Source organism: Nansenia antarctica (genome assembly GCF_963989245.1).
Source record: "Nansenia antarctica genome assembly, chromosome: 1".
Classification (NCBI taxonomy): Eukaryota; Metazoa; Chordata; class Actinopteri; order Argentiniformes; family Microstomatidae; genus Nansenia; species Nansenia antarctica.
In genome coordinates, this window is record NC_137674.1 from 4813016 (window position 1) to 4837383 (window position 24368).

Here is a 24368-nt window from a genome sequence, read left to right on the forward strand (position 1 = left end):
TGCGGTTGGAATCAGCCCCCCCGAACTTCAACGTTATTGATGCACCCAGAGTAAATAAGAAAGGGAGAATTGCTATAATCTTTTCTGACCACTTTCATTGCAAATAGGTGAACCTAGGAAATGTTTCTTCCTTTGAATATCTCGCTGTTGTACTAAATAATAATAATAACAATAATACTACTACTACTACTACTACTACTACTACTACTACTACTAATAATAGATTTGATTCTAAAGCGGCTTTCTCAAACTCAAGGACGCTGTTCAGAAAAAAGAGAAGAGAAGCAGGACAATAAACAAAAAAAAACACAACAAACAAAAACAGAATAGAGATACAAAAGATAACAGAGAAAGAAAAAAAAGATGAAGATGAAGAGATCAGGCAGCTATGGGGGATAGTGTTAGTCAGTTTTGAGTCTGGTCTTGAATGTATTGAGAGTATCAGAGCATTGGATGGCAGGTGGAATGGTGTTTCACAGCTTGGGGGTGCAGCAACAGAAAAGGCATGGTCGTCAAGCGTGCGAGCCAGGCCATGGAGTGCCTTAAAGGTGAGGAGGAGGATCTTGAAGGAGATTCTGGGCCCTATTATGCACTTCTTAACTTGCCGTCTTAAGTCTTAATTAAGACGCACCGCCAGGTTAAGACCTACCGCCACCCTTATTATGCGCTTCATACGCGCTACTGCTATTATGCAGGTGTCGCTAGGCGCCCACACATAAGACGTAAGACTCCCGTGCATATATTACTCATTGTGGGAGTGTTCATATGTTAATGAAGTGCGCTAGGCGCCCCTGCTATTATGCGATCTGACTTTGCGCCTAGCGCTAAGAAGTGGTTTGAAAAGTTCTTAGGCGCTAGACCTCATGCACGTTTTGAAACACGAGCGCGCCTCCGCGGTTTGCGCATGCGCGCCGACCGACTTCTTAAGAAGTGGGTCAGCGCGCATGCGCAAACCGCGGAAGCGCCTATGAACTGCATAATAGCATAGCGCTTATGACTTAACGCAGCCGGTTCTTAAAGGGAATGGCACCTGGCACGCTGATTGGGTTGATTGAGAAGACGCCCAAAACACACCCATGACTAATTTCTGGGCTTAGCGCCGGGTCTTAGGCGCCCACTACCGCACGCATAATAGCAAAGTGGCCTTGACCACGCCTCCACGTCTTAAGTTTAGATCTACCGCCTCGTCTTATTGCTTAAGACTTATGAAGTGCATAATAGGGCCCTCTATGTATTATGGGGAGCCAGTGAAGTTGTTGCAGTTGTGGGGGTGATGTGCTCCCAGGGTTTAGTGCAGGTAAATAGTATGTCCAATGTATTACTGTTTAATACGGCTTTAATACGGGTTTACTTTAATATTACTTTATATCCATATAGATGTTGTAAATGACAGCCTTGCTATAGGTCTTCTGAGTTAATAGACACTATTATGTACTATGTATCTGGTGTTACTCATGTTTGGGGCTACACACTAGATCTATTCCTCACTAGAGGCTTTAATTCTTCATTTATTATGGCTGTTGATGTTGCTATGTCTGACTACTTTTGCATTTTTCTTGATCTTTTGAATCTCTTCCTGGTCATTCTCAGTAAGTCTAAAACGTACCAAGAAATGTTATATGAGTGAAAATACTGGCAATCAATTCATATAAATGATGTCAGCTACTCCCAGTCTCACATCTGCCCCAGTAAATGAGCTTTTATATGATTTTGTCACAAAAACTATTGATATACTTAATGACATTGTTCCCGTCAAAATCTAATTAATATCTGGTAAAGAAGAGCTCCTTGGAGAAATCTCCTTGGATTCAGTGACAATCGTTTAAAAAGAGTGTCGCTGAGCAGAATGCAAATGCGGAAAACTAAACTTCATGTTCACTTGGAGCTGTACAAAGAGAAACTGCATTCCTATAACATTGAGTTGAATAGAGACTGAACGTCCCTCTTTCCTGATATCATTAACAGGGATGTTAATAATACACACCACTATTGCTAGACTAACCAAACCGAAGGGTCAATTAGTACCAAACCTTTCCTCTGAAAAAATGCAGTGATTTTTTTTTTTTCGGATAACAAAATTAAAACAATTAGACAATCTATTATGACAAACAGAAACAGACTTCCACCTCCAGTAGCCCACACAAGCAGTATCACTAAAATGCCATACTTTAAAACCATTGATCTTTGAGCTTTATGTTGCAGGTTAAGCAGTTTCATGCTCCTGCGCCTCATTCCCTAACCCTAACCCTAAATATCATGTTATTCTGTTGATTCTGACGTGTGGTCTCCCCTGTTTGTCTCGCTCCATGAGTCTGGGTCATGACACTACCCACAATATTACATTCTGGAGAGAAAATTAACATAACAAGTAACATAGCAAAATAAAAACCATATTCCTATCTTACACATTCTTATCCTTCTCATTGAAATCATGGATTGAAAAAAGCAATTTTCCGATGTTACAGATTACTATTTCCCTTGTGGAAATCATAAATTGAAAAAAGCCTACACAGAACTTATTGATCTTCCCTGCACTATATTACTATTCTAATAATAATAATAATAATAATAATAATAAAAATATCTTAGATGTATATAGCGCCTTTCTCAGACCCAAGGACTCTTACACATTCAGTAGCTTAGGTCTGCTTGTTTTCCCTTGCAAATCTTCTCAAAGCGGGGTTGTTGTTGTTTTAGATTGCCTCTCTCAGTTTATTCTCTATCTTCGGTTTTTATCTGTATTTTGATTTGATGGAGGCAACTGCAGAATATCCTATCTCACAGAGATTATGATGTGGCAAGTTCTGCCACTGCTCTCTGGCCAATGAGGGAGCATTGTTGCCCCACTCTCCAATCCAGAACCCAGCCAGTCCTGGATGTACTGCATCTTCATTGTCTCACTGAATGACTTGAGATTGCCAAATTAGTCAACATTTCCCTGCTGAAATCTCCTGGCCCACATATCCAGTTTCCTTGTAAAGGAGTGTATCCTGTCTTGTCAGCTGTGGCAGGTGTGTGTTGGTGCACTGCAATTGGAGATTCAACTCATTAGGCGTGTCGAACTCAGATGGGCCAGTTTCATGAGAAACTCTTCATCTATAAACTTGCTTGCAAGTCTGTTCCCTTTCTCCTCCAGGAAGATCCTGATCTCATCTTTCAGCACAAAAATCCTACAGCACCGTTCTCTGAGAGAGCCATCAGGCTCGCTATGAAACAGCACAGCAGTGTGCTCTGTCTGCACCCATCTCCACACAATGCAGAAAAAAGGCGACTTTTCATATTTCGTCTTGTTTTGATGTAGTTGACCACATCATTCGGCTCTGGACACTGTCACGCTGTTTGGATCTGAGCTCCTCACGGTGTATGATGCAGTGCTTCCACTCAGCTCTCGCTGTGACACACTTGATCAGCCCTCGCCCATCCCTCCTTGTCTCCCTGACATGGCCTGAGCCCCATCTGTGTGAATCCCCACACAGTCCTCCCATTTTAAACCCACTTCTCTCATATAGCTCTCAATGATTTTGAACAGTTCTCTGTTGTCCGCGTTGGAACATAATTTACAAAACAGCGAATCCTCTGTGAAACGATTTGTATCAATGTATATAGGCTATTAAAAAGGCAGTCCTTATTGCTGTCAGTGGCCTCATCCGTTTGAAGAGCGGTGCGTTTATCCTTGATCTTATAAGCTGCTCTTTCATATCCGTGGATATATCAGTGATGGATCTCGCTATTGTGTTGTTGGACAGGGAGATAGTTCTCAGATTTTGGGCACTTGCCTCGTCTATCATGGTAGAGACCATATCTATAGTAGCAGGGAGTAGTACTTCCTCTGCTATAGTGTGCTGCTTCTTGCATTGGGCAACTCCATAGGTGTAGGAGGCTAGCTGGGCATTGCTAGATCTGCTGACTTCGGTATTCATCGAGCTTTCTCTTGAATAAGTCAAGGGGCTCTGTCAGCATCATTTCAGTGTGTTGTCTCAAGGTGACACCTCAGCTTACAGAGCTTCATGCTGTCAGCTGCGAGGGTTTTGAAACACAGTACACACACTGATTGCTCCTTCGCATCGACCTCAGTAGAAGTGAACCCAAAGGAGAGGTATGCTTCGTCATATTTTCTGATCTTACATTTTTGACTTTACCTGGAACACTTGGGGGGGGGGGGTGCGTCTTCCTTTTTTCCTTTAGACACTGACAAGAATTTGTCCATATTTTTCTCTGAGTGGATAGCTAGGCTGACAATTCATACAAAATAGCCGGTGGGTGGTTTAAATTGAGAGCCGGCGGGTCGTTTAAATTGTCACCTAGCAACAGTGACTGTGTTTGTTTATAGATCTATGTCAACATCCGGCATGCCATGTTGGTCCTGGTGAAACGACTACACGGGCACTCCCTGATCTGTCGTTTTGTGACGGGAGCACGCCACATCCATCCGGTCTCCAGGCAATCTGTCTCATTTTGGGACTTGTTGCTGGTTCTCGATGCGCTCACGAATGATTGAGTGAGCCTTTGGTGACTGTCGACTTTGAGACTTTGAGACCGTATGATTTGATTCATACCAGGGGATCAATCGCCGTAAAAACCTAGTGGCCGCTCGTGGTCGTCATTTTCACTTGTAGTTCTGCCCAAAAAAGACAATTGCCAATGTAATTCCTATAGTGAAGTCGGTATTGTTCCTCACCAAGTGAGGTCGATTCCAGGGTGACCTTTCTGTTCTACAATTACATAAAATATTCAAATTCATGCCTTGGCTGTCATATTTTTTGTATAGCCCAGATCGGACAGTAGAAGCATTTCTCTTACCTCTATAAAATGCTAACATCCTTTGTAAGAGTCAGAGCCAGTCAAGTGGTGAGCACGAGTGTGGCACTGGGAACGAGCAGGAAACCATAACTAGTCTTCGGCGCGTTGCATCCAGAAAGAGCCGCAACAATTGGAACACTAACACTAAAGTACATGCATTATGCAATTCACAGTACATGCATTATTCTTTTGTATATTCTCAATAATAGTTGTAACATGTAGCTATACCCCAGATCATGAATGTAGGATGACAATAGGACCCCGATAATAATGTAACTGTGATTAATTGATTTTAATGATGACTATGATGCGTAATAAATAGTTAATTATGACAGTAAAGACATTGATGTCGAAAGTGATGAGCCTGTTATGTTATGTGATATCAATTATGAATTTGCAAAGGGAATCATTAGATGGCAATCCATTACTTGGATGCCTAATTGCCTGGAACACACCGGCCTCCTGTGTACAGCAGCGCGTGTGCGTGTGGCGGAATTGCTGCAACTCACGCTTGCGGCTTCCATACTGCAGCGTGTCTTCTGTGGCTCTAACTGTGGAGCTGCTACTGCCAGCCCTATCTTTGTACATTGAGTTTTGCCTTTGCGCGCGTGGCACGCTGAAAAAATAGGCGAGAGTCCGAATCTCTAGATGCCGTGAGACGCGCACCTCTAACCTGGCTGCTCTAAACCGTTTTTAAAAAAGAAGAGAACGCACACCGCAGAACACTTAGGCAAGGTGCTGGCGACGGAGCAGAATACTATAGAATGAAGTAGAAGCCGCACACTCTAGTTGTTGTCAATTAATACACTTTTGCATCTGGAACTAGAGTGTGGAACTAGAGTGTTCATTCAATAGTGCTCTAAACCGTTAACATGGGCACTGAAAAACACATGCGCTGCTGAGGTTGCTGTTTGCAGTGTTTTTCGGCCTGTAAGATGATTGTGCAGTTAAAGGACAATTAAATTAATATTATGCTTTGTTCTACTGAAGAGTTCAAATTAGTTGCAATAATGACAACGTAATTATTATAATACATCATATACATAATTATTATAATACAATTATCTAACATATCATATGTAGCCATATATTATTCTTATTAATTTACTGTAATTGCTACACAATTCGTGATTGGTCTACCACATTCGCCCTCCACCCCAAAAAATGTGTGTATAAAGCTGCGTCAATTTCTTTTGTGCGTCAACTTCTTTCAATGGTTCAAACTGCCATCTTGTTGTGCTTATAATTATAATCGTACTTCAGAGAGGGCCTATAACGTTTTTTCCTGAAAGATGGGACAACCACACAACATAGCCTGGCTATACTTAAAATGGCCAATGCAATTCAGTGTGTCGTTTGTTGACATTGAAGTTGATGAGCTGAACTCATTAGCCTATTGGTTCTATGACTATTTGTCGTCTTGTATCTCAAATTGTAGGCATGACTCATGAGCATATTTACTGTACATTAGCCTACACAACATTGAGTACACCAAAGTTAGCAGCATCGTTTCTGTCGATTGACTCTCTCTAATGATTCTAATGACCAGTTTCCAGGTGTGTGTAAGCCTATGTTCTACAGTTTAATTAATATTTTCTTTACGTCCATTTGATGGAAATACAGTACACTTTTACTTATGCAGTACGTCATGTGTTAAAATAAATAAATCCATAGCATTTACATAGGCTACGTACCTGTTGACACAATTACAGTGAAATGCTTATCAAGGCTTGACAGAACCGAAGGAGGCTGCAGGAGCGAACATCATGATGTTGAGATCAACAACTTGTCAGTTGCGTCTAGTGATGGAAGATATTTAGAAGGCTTATTTGGCGATATTTGGACTATGTTTCCTGTGGGATGATATTTACGGATGATGATATCAAATGTATAATCACTGTACATGTCATGGCTGTGCGTGTGACCGTGTGTGAGTGTGCGTGTGTGCGTGCGTGTGTGCCTGCATGCTTTTCTGTGTGTGAGTACATAATGTGTCTGTGTTCTGTACCTGTCTGCAATTTTGACAACAAGAAGCTTACATGATGTTGTTGTTCCTAGTGAGCGATGATGAGGATTCAGAGGAAAAGGACCGTCTGAGTGACAAGGTATCTCTCTACAAAGGTGACATCACCATCTTGGAGGTGGATGCCATAGTGAATGCAGGTAAGGAGTTGTTGTTTACATACATACATATATATTTTTTTTTTTTTGTGCAGGTGGTTGTGATTTAACACAACCCTGGTCAGCTTAACTGTGGGAAATGTGTTTTATGCCTGCAACCTCACAACAGTCCAATGGTTTAGCTGTGTTAGCCTGCCCTCCAGTGTTGGAAGAGGGAAAGTGTCGACTTCTGCAGAATTATTTGTGGTCGTAGTTTTCTCTCATGAAAGTACCGTAATTGGACAATGTACAGTTATTGACTTAAACGTGTGGTGTGCTGCTTTTTCTATACTTTGTGCTTGGACAGAAATATGGTGGTATAAGATAACATATGAATCCTGTGCCATTCCACAACCCCCACATATTGTATGATCTGTTTTATTGTGAAAGCTTGTTGTATTTGAGATTACATTTAGGGCGACACTTTACAGGGTCTGGTGTGGGGTAGGATGAACTGTGAGTGGCATTTAGATTAGTCTTGTGTACTGTTCATGTGTGTCGGGTTGTTCTCTAAACTGCCATCTACTTCAGATGATGATGATGATCACTAAATCAGATATCAGAATCAGAAATCAGATATCATTACACAATATTAGTATGTTAGTACTTAACCCTTTATTCCAGGAGGTACAATACTTACAAACTGTGTAAAACATTTTACACTGTTCCGATAATTCAATTCAATTCAACTTTATTGGCCATGTGCAGTGCACTAGGAACATGATTTGGTATTCTACCATACTGAACAAGCTACAGTACATACAACAACAAGACGACAACACGACAATACTCAAGACAAAATATACAGTGCCAATATGAGTGAATATTATGAATAAATATACTGTACAACTAAGTGCAAGAACATGTAACGTGCAAGGTGCAATGATCAGCAGTTATTGAGAAGGGCTATGGCTTTGGGGAACGAAACTGTTCAAGTGGCGTGATGTTTTTGTCCTGGTGGCAAAAAATGCAGACTTTCATGCGTTCATTTAGCCTTCATTCAGATTGCTGACTCCACCCCACCCCCCTCCTTTGCACAGTGGTGTTCCTCTCTTACTTTGATTGTGTTCACACAGGAGGTTGGAGAGATTAGAACACAGTCACCGACTTTCCTGTAAATTGTCATTCACCACCTGTGGCAGGGTTTCTGAACAATTGGAAACATTTGCTAATTTTAAGAATAGGAACCCATGTATTTCTGGTTAATTGCATTGGATGTGGTCATATTCAGTCCATTTAGAGAAAAAATAACGCACATCCTCCTGTCTTCGGTGCTGAGCTATAACTGACAGTGCAGTAATATTTAGTACAAAACAAGGTAGCCCGCACTCACTTTTCGTTGCTCCAATTTTTATTTAGCAAGCAGCAAGTATATACATATAGACATATTCAGTCCAGCCATATACATAGCCCATACAACAGTCCATAGCCAATACAACACTACTATATGATAAACTAGTGATTTGGGGAGCTGGATAAGACTATATCTGACTATATCTGTATTTTACAGACAAACAATGTTTGTTTTATAGGAGTATGGCTGCAGAGAAAGTTGAGTTCAATAACATTATTATAAGTTAACATGGGTAACAGCCGTATAAGCTAATGCGAAAAACCCTGAATCTTGTTGGGTATTATTGTCGGGTCACTATTGCTTATTTTGTACAGCTCTCAATAGCTTCTAAATGATCTCAAGTAGCTGTATCCTCTATTTACATTTAATTATGTGGGTCATTGAGTTTCTAATTCTTCCTTAATTATGTTGGACAAGAGGTGCTGAAACAGTCACCTGGGCGTTAGCTCTGAGAGAACTCAGGGAAGGAAAGAAGCCATCAAGCCAACTGGAACACTGGTGGGGGTAGGCAATGGGCGTGTAAAACAGACTAGCTTTCCTGCCACAGATCATGCAGACGGCATGTGAACCCCCCCCCTCTCACTCCTTAACCATGTGTTATGTGTTGCCACCTATATAAGGAGCCTTGAGAACCGACGGTTCTCGAGCCTAATGGTTCTTAGGGGGTGGGATTCTATCTCCTGTTTCCGTAGCGTGAGGCGGCTTGATGTACAAGACAAGTACACCCCCCTGGACATGATGCTGGTATGTCGCAGGGTCTTACCCCCCAATCTAAACCTTAGTGCTGAGTGCCAAGCAGGGAGCCATCGGGTACCATTTTTATTCTATTCAGGTTTTAACAACACACCGTCATACATACTGATACTATGTTCATTCAATTCCTTGGGATTATGGACAAAGCTTGGTTGATTTGTCTTCGCTATTGATCCAGGGGGGTTGACTGGAAGACTGCACTGACTGGATGCTCTTATATATGTTGTTGAATTATCTTGTTACTCTGTGAGCCCAGGCATGTGTAAGGAACAGGTGCAGACATTGTCTTGTGTAATCCCCCAGCGATCTGAGTGAAATCTAGCAGGCAATTTCACTGATTGCTAATCCGTTGCATTTAGAGGTTTATCTCAGGGGGATTTGGCATCCTGCTGTGTTTGATGGACAGAGAAACGATGCAGACTTCAAGTTGGGACTTCATGCTGCATCTTGGGGGCCCAGCGGAGTTAGGAAATAAGGCTTGCAGGATTTACAGCTAATACATGTTATTTTATTTTCCTTTTGAACCAACCGCACGATTGCCCAACAATGCCCATCATTTTGCTCCCTGTCTTTCACAAGGAGCTGAAGTTCGTCCTCCTGCACTCTGACCAGAACGAGGTCGTAAAGGGAGCAGTGTGTGGAGTGGAAAGGATGTCCTATGAGGATGACTGTTATGTAATTATACAGAGGGGTTGACGTTGGATCAATTACCAATCAGAACCTTCCCCATCCTTCTGTATTAGATTTTTTTTCATTTTTCATAAGAGCCAATTTAGTGTGCCGGGCATCTCGTTATGAACACAATAAAGAACCCTAGGGATCTGAGCTGAGATGAGGGTCAGAGAGGTTATTCCGGTGTAGGCAACCACTCATAGAGCATACATCACACTTCTGAGGAGACTAGGGATGGACCGATCAATCAAGCAATTTTCTTGCAAAATATGAGATCCGTAATCGTGTGATATTTCTTTCATTTTTCAGATACAGCGAACCGATCTATGATGCAAAAAAAAAACATTACCCACATTTCTCTACAGTGAGTTATAGTCATTAGTGCCGCTGGTGCATGTAAACAACATGTCTACACTGGGCTCTGGGGTATTTATACAAGGGAGTATTGTTCTGAGTAGTTGTGTCAAAGCAGATCGCGTGGATGCGAGAGGGAGAATGTTTTCTCCGCCTAAACTGTGAGAGAACATGAGGGGGAGGGGCTGCACTCACTCTCACACACACACACACACACACACACACACACACACACACACACGCACACACACACACACGCACTCACGCACGCACGCACGCACGCACGCACGCACGCACGCACGCACGCACGCACGCACGCACGCACGCACGCACGCACGCACGCACGCACGCACGCACACACACACACATACATACACACACACACACACACACACACACACACACACACACACACACACACACACTGACAGATACGTCACACACAAAGGGAGCTAATAATGTTGATAAAGTGTCAGAATCCTTTTTTTAGGATGTTTCCAGCCATGCCTTATATTGCTAGCAAACATGGGCAGTTGTTTTTCCAGGGAAGCGTATTGGTTAAGCCATCCAACTTGTGTACAAGGTCCATCCAGCCATCCAGCTTCTGTCCAAGGTCCAACATTTTAAAAGTTTGTTTTGTCTCTGCTGTTGATCTGAATGGCTAAGCAATCATTGACTGTGTTCATTGATTGAGTGGTTTAATATATTCTAAATAATCTGCTTGTACATATCACTCAGTTACTGTCAACGTTTATTTTAAACACAGCAACACATTATTGGATAATTAAAAACAGTCACAAATATTTGTGGACAATAAATAGGCTGCTAAATATACTGTAGTCTATACTTAACTTCCACTGCAATCAAAGAAACCCCTCCTGACGGATATCGCTATCGACCAATACTGCAGGCAGAAGATCTATCAGTAACAGATTGGCCCATCGCGAGATGAGATTATTAGTGACCTGTAGAAGGCATGAAACCATTATCCAGAGAATGACTTATGTTTGTTTGTAGTGGGTGGGTGATTCAGTCTGAGTGTACTGGGTTGGATGAGTGTAGGAATGCTATGAATGTCAGAAATACCAGACTACTGTTAGTTACTGATGGTCACTGAAAAATTAGAGTGATGGCACTTACATGTTGAGGCCTGTATTGAATAGATGGAGCGCCAGAACAGTATTCTTCAGTCAGTACAAGGACACGTTATAGTTTTGTTCCGACAGTGACAGTGTTCAAGAGTTCCATTCGATTCAGAAAAAGGATAAAAAGCACCACAGAATTCAATTGAAAATACAAACTATTTGTAGATAGATAGATAGATAGATAGATATATCTTTATTTAGATCAATTTGAACCAGACAAGTTTGTTTTGACAATGGAGCGCTGTGACACAGTGGTAAGTACAGTCAACAGTGGAAACAGCACAGATGCAACACTGGGTAATGTTTTTTATTTTCCCAATTCACATCAAATCGCCTCCCTGAGTCACCAGCCTTAATGGAGAGCACTTCCATGAAGATGACTCTGAGTACTTTTGTAATGGTTAGGCTACATCGTAGCCTAGTTACTGAGTGAAAAGAGGCCATTCGCTCTGAGTGCACTCTGTTGACAAACTCAAAATTAGAGCTTTTTGAATACTCTTTCTCTCCACCACTGCTAAATGCCAAAAATGTTAAATGTAGATTTATAACGACATTTAGAACAGTCAATTATCACCTGACGCTTTTAATTGTCTCTGCATTTACTGTATCGAAGCATAATGCTCTCCTATTTATTTCATTTTCCCAACCTATATCACTAGCTGTGTCTTGCCATGTTTTGTGGGTGTGAAGCCTCATAGACAAAGGAATGAAGAGCTTAACGATACACTGTACGTTTTCTCAAAGAAAAGGCCATAACATTTTTTTCTTAATTAGGAGAAAAAAAGCATTTTCAAGTTATCTACATGGGGCATATTCATCACAATCAAGGAACATACAGTGTTTCATTATTCGAAATAACTGGAAATATTGTAAGGCTACTTTTAAAACTAAAACACAAGTCGTCACTATGTGTACACCTACAGTATGTTTCATACATCAGTGACTCACATCACAGTACTGGGTGTCTCAAAGACGGTTCCCTTTATTGGCGTGACATGCAGCTTGTGATATAGGACTGCTTCTCTCCATAACATGCGGTTAGCATACTGCATGGGCAGCCTGCCCAACATGTTGCCCCCAGAGACTCTGAGAGGACTGTCTGAGTGTGTACTGTATCTTTCGACAGATTTACTCCATCACACCTTGCACAGCATCAGAGTCACTGAGCCTCTTTAGTATGTCATTGGACTATGTGTGTGTATGGGTGTGTGCTGTGTGTGTGTGCTGTGTGTGTGTGTGTGTGGTGTGTGTATGGGTGTGTGTGTGTGCTGTGTGTGTGTGTGTGTGTGTGTGTGTGTGTGCTGTGTGTGTGTGAGTGTGGTGTGTGGTGTGTTTTGCTGATATGTAAATCATGTTTAATGCTTCATGTAAATGTCTCCAATGTGGAATCACAACAATCTTGAAAATATAGGATACAAATTAAAACTAAGGAAAAAATAAATAGTTCCACATTGTTTCTAAGAATTGTTTATTTTGTGCTTGGCGGGCAAAAATTCTAATTAAAACTCAAAATTGTCTCTGCAATTCAGTATTTATGCACCATCTTTGACTTTTTTGATGTGCATAATTCCCCAGCAGTTATTTCTGCTTGCTCTTCCTCATACACACATACCCTCACTCATACTGGACATATGCACACTCTCATTACATGTGTAGAATCAGCTTGTCGGTAAAACGATGGAATGGATCAATCTATTGAGGATTGTGATCTTAAATGCGTTGTGTCATCTCAGGATAGATTAGGTGCGCAGCATACACGATTGACAAGAAAATAGAATGTTCAACACGGGTCGGAATCTCTGTACTTGATTTATTAAGACAGTCAGCGAAATGGTCCATCAGCACAGTATCTCAGCATCGGCATTCAATGACCATTCCACGACATCATTATGACATACAGACAGGCTTAAATACTCTCTCGACCACCCTCTGTCTGTGCCCTGGCGCCTAACCCCCAATGTCTTTAAGATAACAACCTCTCGAGTCTGCATATTGTGGCGTTATTGCTACCCCTGAAGAGCAGGCTGACCTGGAAGGAACAGAATGTGTGTGTCTAAGTGTGTGGGTATGTGTTATGTGTGTGTCTGAGTGACATGAGAATAGAGTGTGTGTGTGTGTGTGTGTGTATGTGTTATGTGTATGTCTGAGTGACATAAGCATATATGTTTCTAGAAAACCCCATAAGATCTAACACATGCATACACATGCTGGCACTCTGGGATGGACAGGGGACAGTAACATACACATGCTGGCACTCTGGGATGGACAAGGGACAGTAACATACACATGCTGGCACTCTGGGATGGACAAGGGACAGTAACATACACATGCTGGCACTCTGGGATGGACAGGGGACAGTAACATACACATGCTGGCACTCTGGGATGGACAGGGGACAGTAACATACACATGCTGGCACTCTGGGTTGGACAGGGGACAGTAACATACACATGCTGGCACTCTGGGATGGACAGGGGACAGTAACATACATATGCTGTAGCTGTGGGATGGACAAGGGACAGTAACCTCTTGTACAAACTTGTGATTGTTGCACTGCTGCACCAGGAATGAAAATCGATGCCCCAGGCTGGGAGAAGTTGCTGCTCTGTTGAACAGTGAAATGACTGCGGAGAGAAGAGCGCTGCATTGAATCCTGCTTTTAAAAAGCCCAGTTCAGAGTATCAGCTCCACAAGAAAGACACAGTACAGGGATGGGGGGGTTTTCCCTGCTTTTGAAGTGTAGGCTACAGTATATAATATTTACACAGACATGAATAGCTGAACCCTCACATAAGACTTCCTGTGCTGGTGCAGACTTGTTCTGTTCAAGCTGCCGGATTTCCTTATAATTAGTTGGGTTGCTTTTTGGGTAATTTTGTTAATCTAGTGCCAAAATATTTTTTTATACCCTTTCGTACTAAAAAAAATCAACAACCTAGCGATCTGTCCTATGAGACGTTGGTTAAGGAAACAAATTAGGGGAATCTTTGCTGTCATGATCTACTGAGAATTAGAGAAATGTTTTACTTAATGTTTTAGAGTGTGGGTAGTACATACACATGCAGGCACGCAGGCACACACACGCACTCGCACACTCACACACACACACACTCACACACACACACACACACACACACACACACACACACACACACACACACACACACACACACACACACACTCACACACACACACACACACACACTCACACACACACACACACACACACACACACACACACACACACACACACACTCACACACTCACACACTCACACACACACACACACACACACACACACACACACACACACACAGTTGGATGGAGTGTTTAGAGAGCAAAAGTGACATATACCTCAACGCCTTTACAGTGTTCATGAAGAGGGGCCCTTGTGGCAGGAGGGCAGGTCTTGACAAGTCATCACTGTGGAGGTGAGGGGGCTCTCTGTCCCCTAAAAGCCATCGACCAAGAGACCATCAGCCTCCTCCCCTCTTCCCCATCTCCCCTCCCTGAAAAGAAAACTTTGAGGACTCTCTCCCTGGTGCAGACATGGCCGTATCCATCCATCATGGCCTTGAGTAATTGGGAGGGTCCTCAGACAGGGACATGGGGGTTTGTCTGAGGGTTAGGGTTAGGGTTAGGGCTCTCTATCCAACCATTGTTCTAGCAGTACGCGCAACCCCTCTTTACTCTCCCTGCGTCTTCCATCTGTAGATCAGGAGCTGCGTTTAAAGAGGACGTTTGGAGGAGGAGAAGAGACGAACACAACAGTATAAACAAGTATAATTAGAGGGTTTATTTACCGTTCACCGCAGTAAGAGGTGTTACATCGTATCAGTTCATTGATCGTGTTCAGTACTCACTCTGCCTCCTATTCCCCCATGAGCATAGTGGGCTGTGTGGTGGGTTTGGGTTGCTCCAATCATATTCATTAGCACTCTCCCTGCTGAGACACAAAGCAGAGTGCTGTCTGAGTGGAGAGTATAGGTTCTGAAACAATAACTCGCATCCAGCCCCTTTCCAGACAGAAATTAGTGTGTGTGTGTGTGTGTGTGTGTGTGTGTGTGTGTGTGTGTGTGTGTGTGTGTGTGTCTATGTGTGGGAAACCTCTCAATAACTCATCTTGTTGAATAATGAAAGGATCTTTTGTTCCCTGAAGGATGTAAAGCTCTCACAGAACAGGTGTCCCAGCAAGCAGGCACACTGAGCCCAGGCTGGTCTACCTGACGGCCTATAGGGGGCACTGTTGTTCCATTGCTACATCACCAAGAACAGGGCAATCTGGAGAGGGGAGATGAGTGAGGTGCTGGGTGCATTCGAAACTACTAAATCTCTCTTTTTCCTCTCGTCCTCCCTCTGCCTGGATGTTTCCTTTGCATTGTCCGTGTGACCACATTGTGTGACCACTAGAAATCCCCTTGGCTTTACGCTGCCAGACTCATTCTTTTTCTTTTTAATATTTGATGCTAAACCCCTTGTGTTTGCTTTTGTATTAGTCCACTAATACAAAAGCAAATGTAAGGGGGTTTAGAAGGAAACTATTAAAAGAAAAGGAATGAGACACACAGAAGACCAGACAGAGACATACAAAACAGGTGTTGAGGAGGAAAGCTAATATGGACCAGGTCTGGATAAGCACATGGAGTAATGCCTGTTGTGTGCCGACATATCAACATGCATACATGGAACACAAGGAAGAGAGGAGGGAATAAGAAGGGAATAAGGAGAGAAAGAAAGAGGATAGGAAAGATGCTCATACTCACGATGACATCTGATCATGAGAGAGAAATATCAGCAGATCCAGGAGGGAGACGTACTGGAGGTATACAACATGACCCCGAGACGGCGACATCATTCTAATGCAACACTCAGAATTTGTATTTTGCTCGGCACTTTTTTGTGTCCCATGAGAAATTATACTGCGTTGTTGTTTCCATGTCTAGTCTTGAAAGAACACCAGGGATCGTGGAGAGGTGCTACAGACAGAGTGGATAGAAATGTAAGATTGGCCTGGCTTAGAGAGTTTTGACTGTTGAGAGAGTGTGATATTGTGCGCGTGTGTGTGTGTGTGTGTGTGTGTGTGTGTGTGCGTGCATTTTTATTCATTCACTACGAATTGACTAGTATAAAGTTACACTCATACATGATTAATATCATCATCGTTTCATTTGATATGTAAATCAGGTTTGATGCTTCATGTAAATAATGTCCAATGTGGAATCACAACAATCTTGAAAATATAGGATACAAATTAAAGCTAAGGAAAAGAAAATAGTTGCACAAGCATTTTCTATACGGTTTAGCCATTTTTCAACCCCAAAATAATTTTACTTATTTTTTGCTTGGGGGGGGCCACTCAACATCGTCTCGCAGGGTTACCAATTTAGTATTTATGCCCTACCGTGTCACTTTTTTTGATGTTCACAATTCCCCAGCAGTTATCTCTGCATGGTTGTCATCTGGTCGTCCACTGGCCTCCACAAGACCCCTCTTTCAGCACCAGTTCATTCTGAGTGCTTCTGTTCTTCCCTCTCTTTTCTTCAATTCCCTCTTTTTGGCAGCTAATCGGTAGCCCTGTGGATGATGTAAACCTTTGTTAAAACATGTGAAAGCAAGCCATCAACACAGAGAGCCTGCAGAAGTGTGTGCCTTAGCAGAAACACTGATGAGGTACTTGGTCGCTGGCCTGCGGTGGAAAGGTTTTCCATAATGGCTTGTCTAGGTAATGGCCACCACATTACCACAAATAGGTGGAAATTATAAAGAACACACTTTATTTGCTTTGATGTATGCAATATTCCCTCTCCTAAAAACCTTGTTTGAGTTTATTTCAGTTCTGCTGTACAATGTCCCTATCAGGGGAGATGGTAACTGTTTGAAATGGACCTATCGCTAAGCCACGCCCCCTTTGAAAACTCGGACAAACAAACAACGCTTCACTGACAGTGACTGACTGACCGACCGTGACTGAATGACATTCAACGACTTACAATGGCGGGAGTTGGCAAATTTCTGATTTCTGTTACAACAGCAAATGTTTTTTTTAAAGATGACAAGAATATTTTGTCTAGAAGCTTTTCACCATCAGATATTAGCGAGTTGTTTGTCCGAGTTTTCTGCCTGTAGTGACTTTATGATTGGACAATCTCTATTTTAGGGCGTGGCTTAGCGTTAGATCCATTATTTGAAACTCCGGAATCTCAAATTGAGGGTCCCAAAGTTGTCTGCTATCTTGGCTTTTGAAATAAGATGCACATAATAAATGCAGTGTTACTGAGCGAGCTGTAACCTCTCCTCTGTAATCAATCATGCGAGGAGATCTCAATATTTCCCTCCTCAGGGCTTGGCATGCGAATATTTACAAGTTGTTCCAGATTGAACGCTTCTACGTATGGAGGACAGACCGCTAAGCGCCTGTAATGAATTACACTGTTATGTTGTTGAAGTGTGCTTTAATTAACAGTCCATAATATTAAAACATATGCTGCAGAGCTACACATTAAGGGGTGAAATGTAGATGCTTATTTAAATTGAAATTCAACACTTACCATGTGGTGTGATTCTGTATGCTCCTTATCATTACTCTAAAAAGCAATTACATATCTGAGCATTATGATGCAATATATCAGCCTGATAAAAAAACAACCTGTGATCAGGTTTTAATTGAACAAGTGTTGCTTGATCTGTAATCATAATGAAAATCCACCCCAAGCGAATTAATTGAACTCACCACCACCTCTCTTGCTTGGTGGCTATGGTGGTTGTTCTTCTATTTCTATGCTAATTAAGCTTTGACTTACTGGTCTGGACCCCCTGAAGACATTGTTCTGGTTTCTGTTCTGTTCCTGGCTTCTGTTGACACAAGTGATTCTGTTGTTACAGAGTAGTAGCTGGCCAGGGTCCTATTCCACGAAGCTCGATAAAGTTCTAAGCCTCGATAATGTTAGCTTGCGTTCGGTTCCATCAATGTGGCTCAAATAATTCGCTGCTTGGTTGAGCTCCTTCTGAGTCAGATATAATTAGCCTGCTCGCGACCAGGCTAAAACACAGGCTATAGTGAGACGGGCGTCAAAAAAGGCTCACAGGCGGAAACTAAACCCTGAACGACAGTTCCTCATGTGTCTTTTAGGAAATATTAGTTCCCACTTCACACGAGATAGATAGATTAGATAGTTTGACTGTGTGATAGATAGATAATTTGATATTTTGAAAGTGTGATCGATCGATAGATAGTTTGATTGTGTGATAGATAACTTGATATTTTTAAAGTGTGATAGATAGAATCCAATAATAATAGATTAGATTCGCCTGAATCCCCGATGCTTTTGATAACGTTTGCACCGTGTGGCTACACCTCTCGGGCGATTTCGAGAGCTGACCCCGCAAACTTTTGAAAACTCTGCGAGGGAGTTTCCGTATCGTAGTCACGTGGTCGGCGATACGGGAGCGTGTTGATAACGACGACGCGGAGTCACTGGATAAAAGCATCTGCTAAATATAAAAAATGTAAATGTACATATCAATATGATACGTCTGTGTGGTGTAAGTCATGGCTAACTACAATCTCAATGCCCACACTTGTACCCGAGGCAACGAACGCATGGCCAATACGCTGGTGAAGTGCATCATAATCTAAGAATACCATGACAATGACCGATGACGCAGACACCCACAAAGGTTCTGTCATCAATTTCATAGCACAAACACTCTTGAGACGTTTATTATTATTATCTCCGACCTCTTGTGGTTTATTTACTACTGTTCAGCACTTGGAGTTACATTCAATGCATGACTTGTGCTATATAACTACAATTATGAAAGCGACAAGTAACAAGTGTGCCCTTCAAAGGTCTAGGCATTAGCCCCACACTAGTCCTCCCCTTTATATCACAGCCACTATAACACAGTATTGTCATACATGTCCAAACATACCTCACTTGAATAGGAAGGTAGCGAGGTGGTTCTTTGCAGTCCTCAATGACTTTACTGTTGACATCTATCTGTCCGTGGATCAATGGATTTTCAATGGAAAGCACGGCAAGGGCCTTCAGTCGCTGTTGTCGGATTGTGTTACTTGCGAATGTCTCGAAACTTTTGAAACCAGCCGATGACCAAACATTCAATGCATGACTTGTGCTATAAATAGCCTACACTTGATGAACCAGTGCTGTGACATTATTGACCGTCTTCTAGAAACATCTTAGCAAGAGGCACTTCACCAATTATCATAAAGTTTATCATGCATCGTCTCTTTTCATACAACTAAGGTTACACAGATTAATAACGTATACATGCCATATCTTGGATGAAGACGCAATGTAAGTGGAGCGGAGATTTAATCGGGACTGCAGGAGTCGACATTACTACCGAATGAATGAAAATGAATACATTTCTACTATTGTACTGTATGTGCATGGCCAGTGTACTTGAATGATCCTGTAATACGCGATTCCATGTGGCCAGATATTCTTTGTGCGACGGTGTGAAAACACTTGTGTGGCCGGAAAACCGGCTCCGAAATCGATCGTACGACATATCAAAGCCATGTAACCATAGTCTTAGAGAATAGGGCGTCAATACTTTTGTGAAATGCAAGGGAGATATTACACTACTATTCGTTCTCAGAGCTTAACACGACTGGGGTTGTAACAAACGTTTATGTTTAGCTTCCACCTCAGTAAAATCTCTGTGTTGGCTGTAGAGATCTGTCAGAGGAAGAGCATCTGTAGAGATCTATCAGAGGAAGACCATCTTGTGTCACTGAGATGTCCGGGATTGATACCCCTCGTTCACGCAACAGTAGGTAAAAACAGTTTGGATTGTCAGTAGAAAAAGCCTGGGGCGTATCGGGTTTCCAGACACGCTCTCCATTTACCGTAGCTGTGTAGCTGAAGTATGACCTAATAGCGTCTGCAATGTTGGTAATTGCAGTCTTTTGGCAGGGAGAAAGGATTGTTTAAATTATTTTCTCAAAATTGCCTGTTTTCATGTCTTTAAGGGAACAATACAATAGGGTTTTATTATAAACACTGGCTAATTAATTCAATTAATTGTCCCTGTTAAAATGCCTGTGTGTGTATGTGTCTGTGTGTGTGTGTGTGTGTGTGTGTGTGTGTGTGTGTGTGTGTGTGTGTGTGTGTTTGCGAGGTAGGGGGGCTGGGATTATCCAAACATGTGGCTGTATATCAATGGATAGGCTTTATATCCAGAGAGGGAAAAGGAGGGGAGAAAGTGAGAGAATTGTTAGAGAATGCTCACGAGCAGGAGAGGCCAGAGTATACCGCAGCCGAGTTCAGAGGCGGCTCATATCCAGTAGTTACAGACGAGCCGACGATTTGTCATGATGTACAGACGAGAGCGGTGAAACCTGATTTAAAACAAGTGACCTTAGACAAACTGCATTTGCTTAACCTTCCCGGGCCCCGGTTGTATAATGGGATGATGGCCTCCGCCATTAGTATGATGAAATGGACAAATAAGTGACTGGAGCGAAGCCCTTTTATGTAAAGGGCTGCTGTTTTGTTGGCCTTTGATGGTGCAGTTGGCTATGAAAACAATTTAATCTCTTTAATAGAATCTTAACCTCCCCATCCCGCACATGCACTCAAAGGAGATTTAGCCTCCTAATAAGGCAAAGACCAATACAGCCTTTATGAAGGAATATAATTCCTAATTCTGTGGGTACCATTTTGAATGGAGAGACACATCACACTTTTAATGGAACAGTGAGAAAGCCATAGTACTGTCTACTGCTGCGTTACTTCAATTGTACAGCCTCAGAATGATGGTGAAGCTAATTATATCCGGAGAATGGTCGGCCGGCATGTTGTCTGTCATAAGTAGGCAGCTCCTCAGCCGTGCTCACACAGTCTTCCCTTTGATATGGGCACTGAAAAGACTCTCTTTTATCTCTTTCTCTTGGCAGTCCTTCCGGTGAGCAGGTGTTGATTGATTAGCAAAAGTGTCATTCGGTTCCCAAAAAAATGGAATTTGAGAAACAAGAATGTGGCGGAGACAATCTCACATTGTTGTCGTTTCAGTGGTTTCTTGTTATGGGTTGCGCTACTCTGACGAACGCCGAAGACAAGGCGCAGACGCGTTTGGGTATTTTTAGGTATACTTTCAAACACTGCGAGGAGAAGACGAGAAGGAGAGATAGGAGGTAGTGACAGGCAGGGGACTCAGACGTGGATTTAGTATACTCTCAGCAGATTTAATTACCCATGTTCCCTGGATAATCAGGCACCATGCTGCCATCTAACCGCCAGTCCTGTGGATGCTGTGCTGGAGGCTGGTCTGATGAAGTGTTCTAGAGTACAGCAGGCTGCTCTGCTTTCATGCCATTGCTGTTTAGGCCGTCATCTCAGTGTGTGTGTGTGTGTGTGTGTGTGTGTGTGTGTGTATACGTGTGTTTGTGTGTGTGTGTCTGTGTGTGTGTGTGTCTGTGTGTGTGTGTGTGTGTGTCTGTGTGTGTGTGTGTGTGTCTGTGTGTGTGTGTGTGTGTGTGTGTCTGTGTGTGTGTGTGTGTGTGTCTGTGTGTGTGTGTGTGTGTCTGTGTGTGTGTGTGTGTGTGTCTGTGTGTGTGTGTCTGTGTCTGTGTGTGTGTGTGTGTGTGTGTGTGTGTCTGTGTCTGTGTGTGTGTGTGTGTGTGTGTGTGTGTGTCTGTGTGTGTGTGTGTGTGTGTGTATATATGTGTGTGTGTGTGTGTGTGTGTGTCTGTATATGTGTGTGTGTGTGTGTATATATGTGTGTGTGTGTGTGTGTGTGTGTGTACGTGTGTGTGTGTGTCTGTGTGTGTGTGTGTGTGTGTGTGTATACGTGTGTGTGTGTGTGTGTGTCTGTGTGTGTGTGTGTGTGTGTGTGTGTATACGTGTGTGTGTGTGTCTGTGTGTGTGTATACGTGTGTGTGTGTGTGTGTCTGTGTGTGTGTGTCTGTGTGTGTCTGTGTGTGTCTGTGTGTGTGTGTATGTGTGTGTGTGTGTGTGTGTGTATGTGTGTATGTGTGTGTCTGTGTGTGTGTGTGTGTGTGTGTGTATGTGTGTATGTGTGTGTGTCTGTGTGTGTGTGTGTGTGTGTGTGTGTGTATGTATGTGTGTGTGTGTGTGTGTGTTTCATTTCAAACTGTAGGAGTAGACAGGACATACTGTCACATAGGACTGTATATACAAGACTAGCCTATAACCTGTAGGGTATTGGTGTGGTGTACAATCTCTCCATCTCTTTTGAGAATAGTTTGGAAAACTTGCTTTCCCTAAATAGCTCTTTGAGATCCAACTATAGAGATGTCATTTCTCAAATGATAAATGTTCACTGTGAGTAATACGAGTCAGAGGCTGTTTTTCCTCATCGCTTGGTTTGTTGTGACACTTCAAAGACATCCGTCTGATCCAAGGCGTTGTAGATAGCCACGGAGCAGGTAAGCATATTACTTTAAGAGTGATGTCAAACTCGACTGCCCTTGGTGCTGAAAGGCTCTCACAGCGACTGTGACTAATTTTGATTCTCTTTGGCTTGTTGAAACGGTCGCCCCACACCCCTCCTACGCAGTTAAACACATAGACATGTTCCCTGTCAACAAATGACCTTCCAAGTTTTTGCGACCATTTCATGCTGCACGGGCGCTGTCTCTTCAACTATGGAGAGGGGCCCTTTTTGGAGACGTCATTAGATTAAATAAGGGGTGACAACTGTGGTATATTGACTGTGGTAGATTCATACAATGGGTTGATGAAGCATTGTGATTGGCCGGGGGCTCCAGGCGTTCCTCGTCACTTTCACAAAATGCGGTTACCCGTTTTTTATACATATACATAACACATTCGTAACGTCTGACACAAACACCGTCAAACATTTTGTCAGCCTTTTATAAAGTACATATGTAACATTTATGACATCGATGTGGAACAGTATGTCAGATTAAATTGGAGCTGGATGTCAAAATAAAAGTCCCCCCGAACTATACGTTTTTCTGTCTAGAATTGCCTCGGCATACACCTAATAATTGGCATTTGCCCTTTTATCACAATTATGTCATTAAGGGTATTCAAGTGAGTCTATAAATACCACCAGAAAAAAAAACGGGTTTTATTTTTAATATGCCTTGATAAAACAAAAACAAAACACCAAGGCTCACTTTGCGACACAGCCAGCTAAACAAATTGCTGTACAGCAAGTGCTATCTTATAATAATTTTATAATTTTGCCATTTAGCAGACGCTTTTAATCCAAAGCGATTTACAATTACGAATTACAGGGACATTCCCCCTGGAGTAACTGAGCACTGACCATCATACCCTGCAGTGCCTTACTCAAGGGCACACTAGTAGTGGTGTGGTTTCAGGCGGGATTTGAACTCACAACCTTCCGATCACAAGTCCAACTCACTATCCACTATCTTCTTACATCTCTCCTCCATTACTGAACAGATGAGGATACCTTTTCAATCAAAGTGAATCATGGTATCCCAGTAAACATTTTGTCGTTGATTCAACAGTGGAACGACGTCTATGTCCAACATGGATGCCACATTACTTTCAGGGGCATACTGTATGTTAAAACCCGAAAAGAGGGCGAAAGAGGTCCCTGGAGGACTAACATAGTCCTCGAGCTCACTGCCGATTGTCTGCGGATCATGCTTTTTCATGACTGCATGTTCATTCACAGAGACAGGGAAAATGAAGCAGAAACGCAGAAATATAATCCTAAATGAATCCCTTGAATTATTATTGTACACAATGAGCCAGACATAATGGTTCCTCGTTCTACGTGTCTAACAGTCTTATTTCACATCATACTAACTTCACCAGTCACAGTGATTTCACATGTTAGGCTATAATATGACTGATCGTTGTAGTGTTTGACTCACCACATCTGGTGATCTGCAGGGTAGATGATGTCATGGAATCGGAGGGGGGGGCGTCTGCATCTACAGGCACTAATGTTGTCGGGCAGTTCTCCCTGGTCCTCCAGATTTAAACCCCAAAATGTGTCAAAGGAAAGGAATATAGCTATCCATCGTATACGTCCTATTATCCATTTTATGTTGCCATCAGTATTTTAGGGAGACTCAGCAATATGACAACGACAATGAAAATGACACTACAGGATGAGTTTCTGCTCACAGACACAGA

The 24368-nt window shown here is 42.5% G+C and overlaps 1 protein-coding gene across 4 annotated transcripts in view; it reads left to right on the forward strand.

The window, feature by feature from the left end:
• The window catches only part of macrod2 (mono-ADP ribosylhydrolase 2), a 540574-nt gene that overhangs the window by 17564 nt on the left and 498642 nt on the right, over nucleotides 1–24368 (forward strand). For all 4 annotated transcript variants that reach the window (XM_080536433.1, XM_080536435.1, XM_080536434.1 and 1 more), the window contains exon 3: nucleotides 6859–6963. In XM_080536433.1, coding sequence (XP_080392559.1) covers nucleotides 6859–6963 — 105 coding nt within the window. The remainder of the gene's footprint in view (nucleotides 1–6858; nucleotides 6964–24368) is intronic.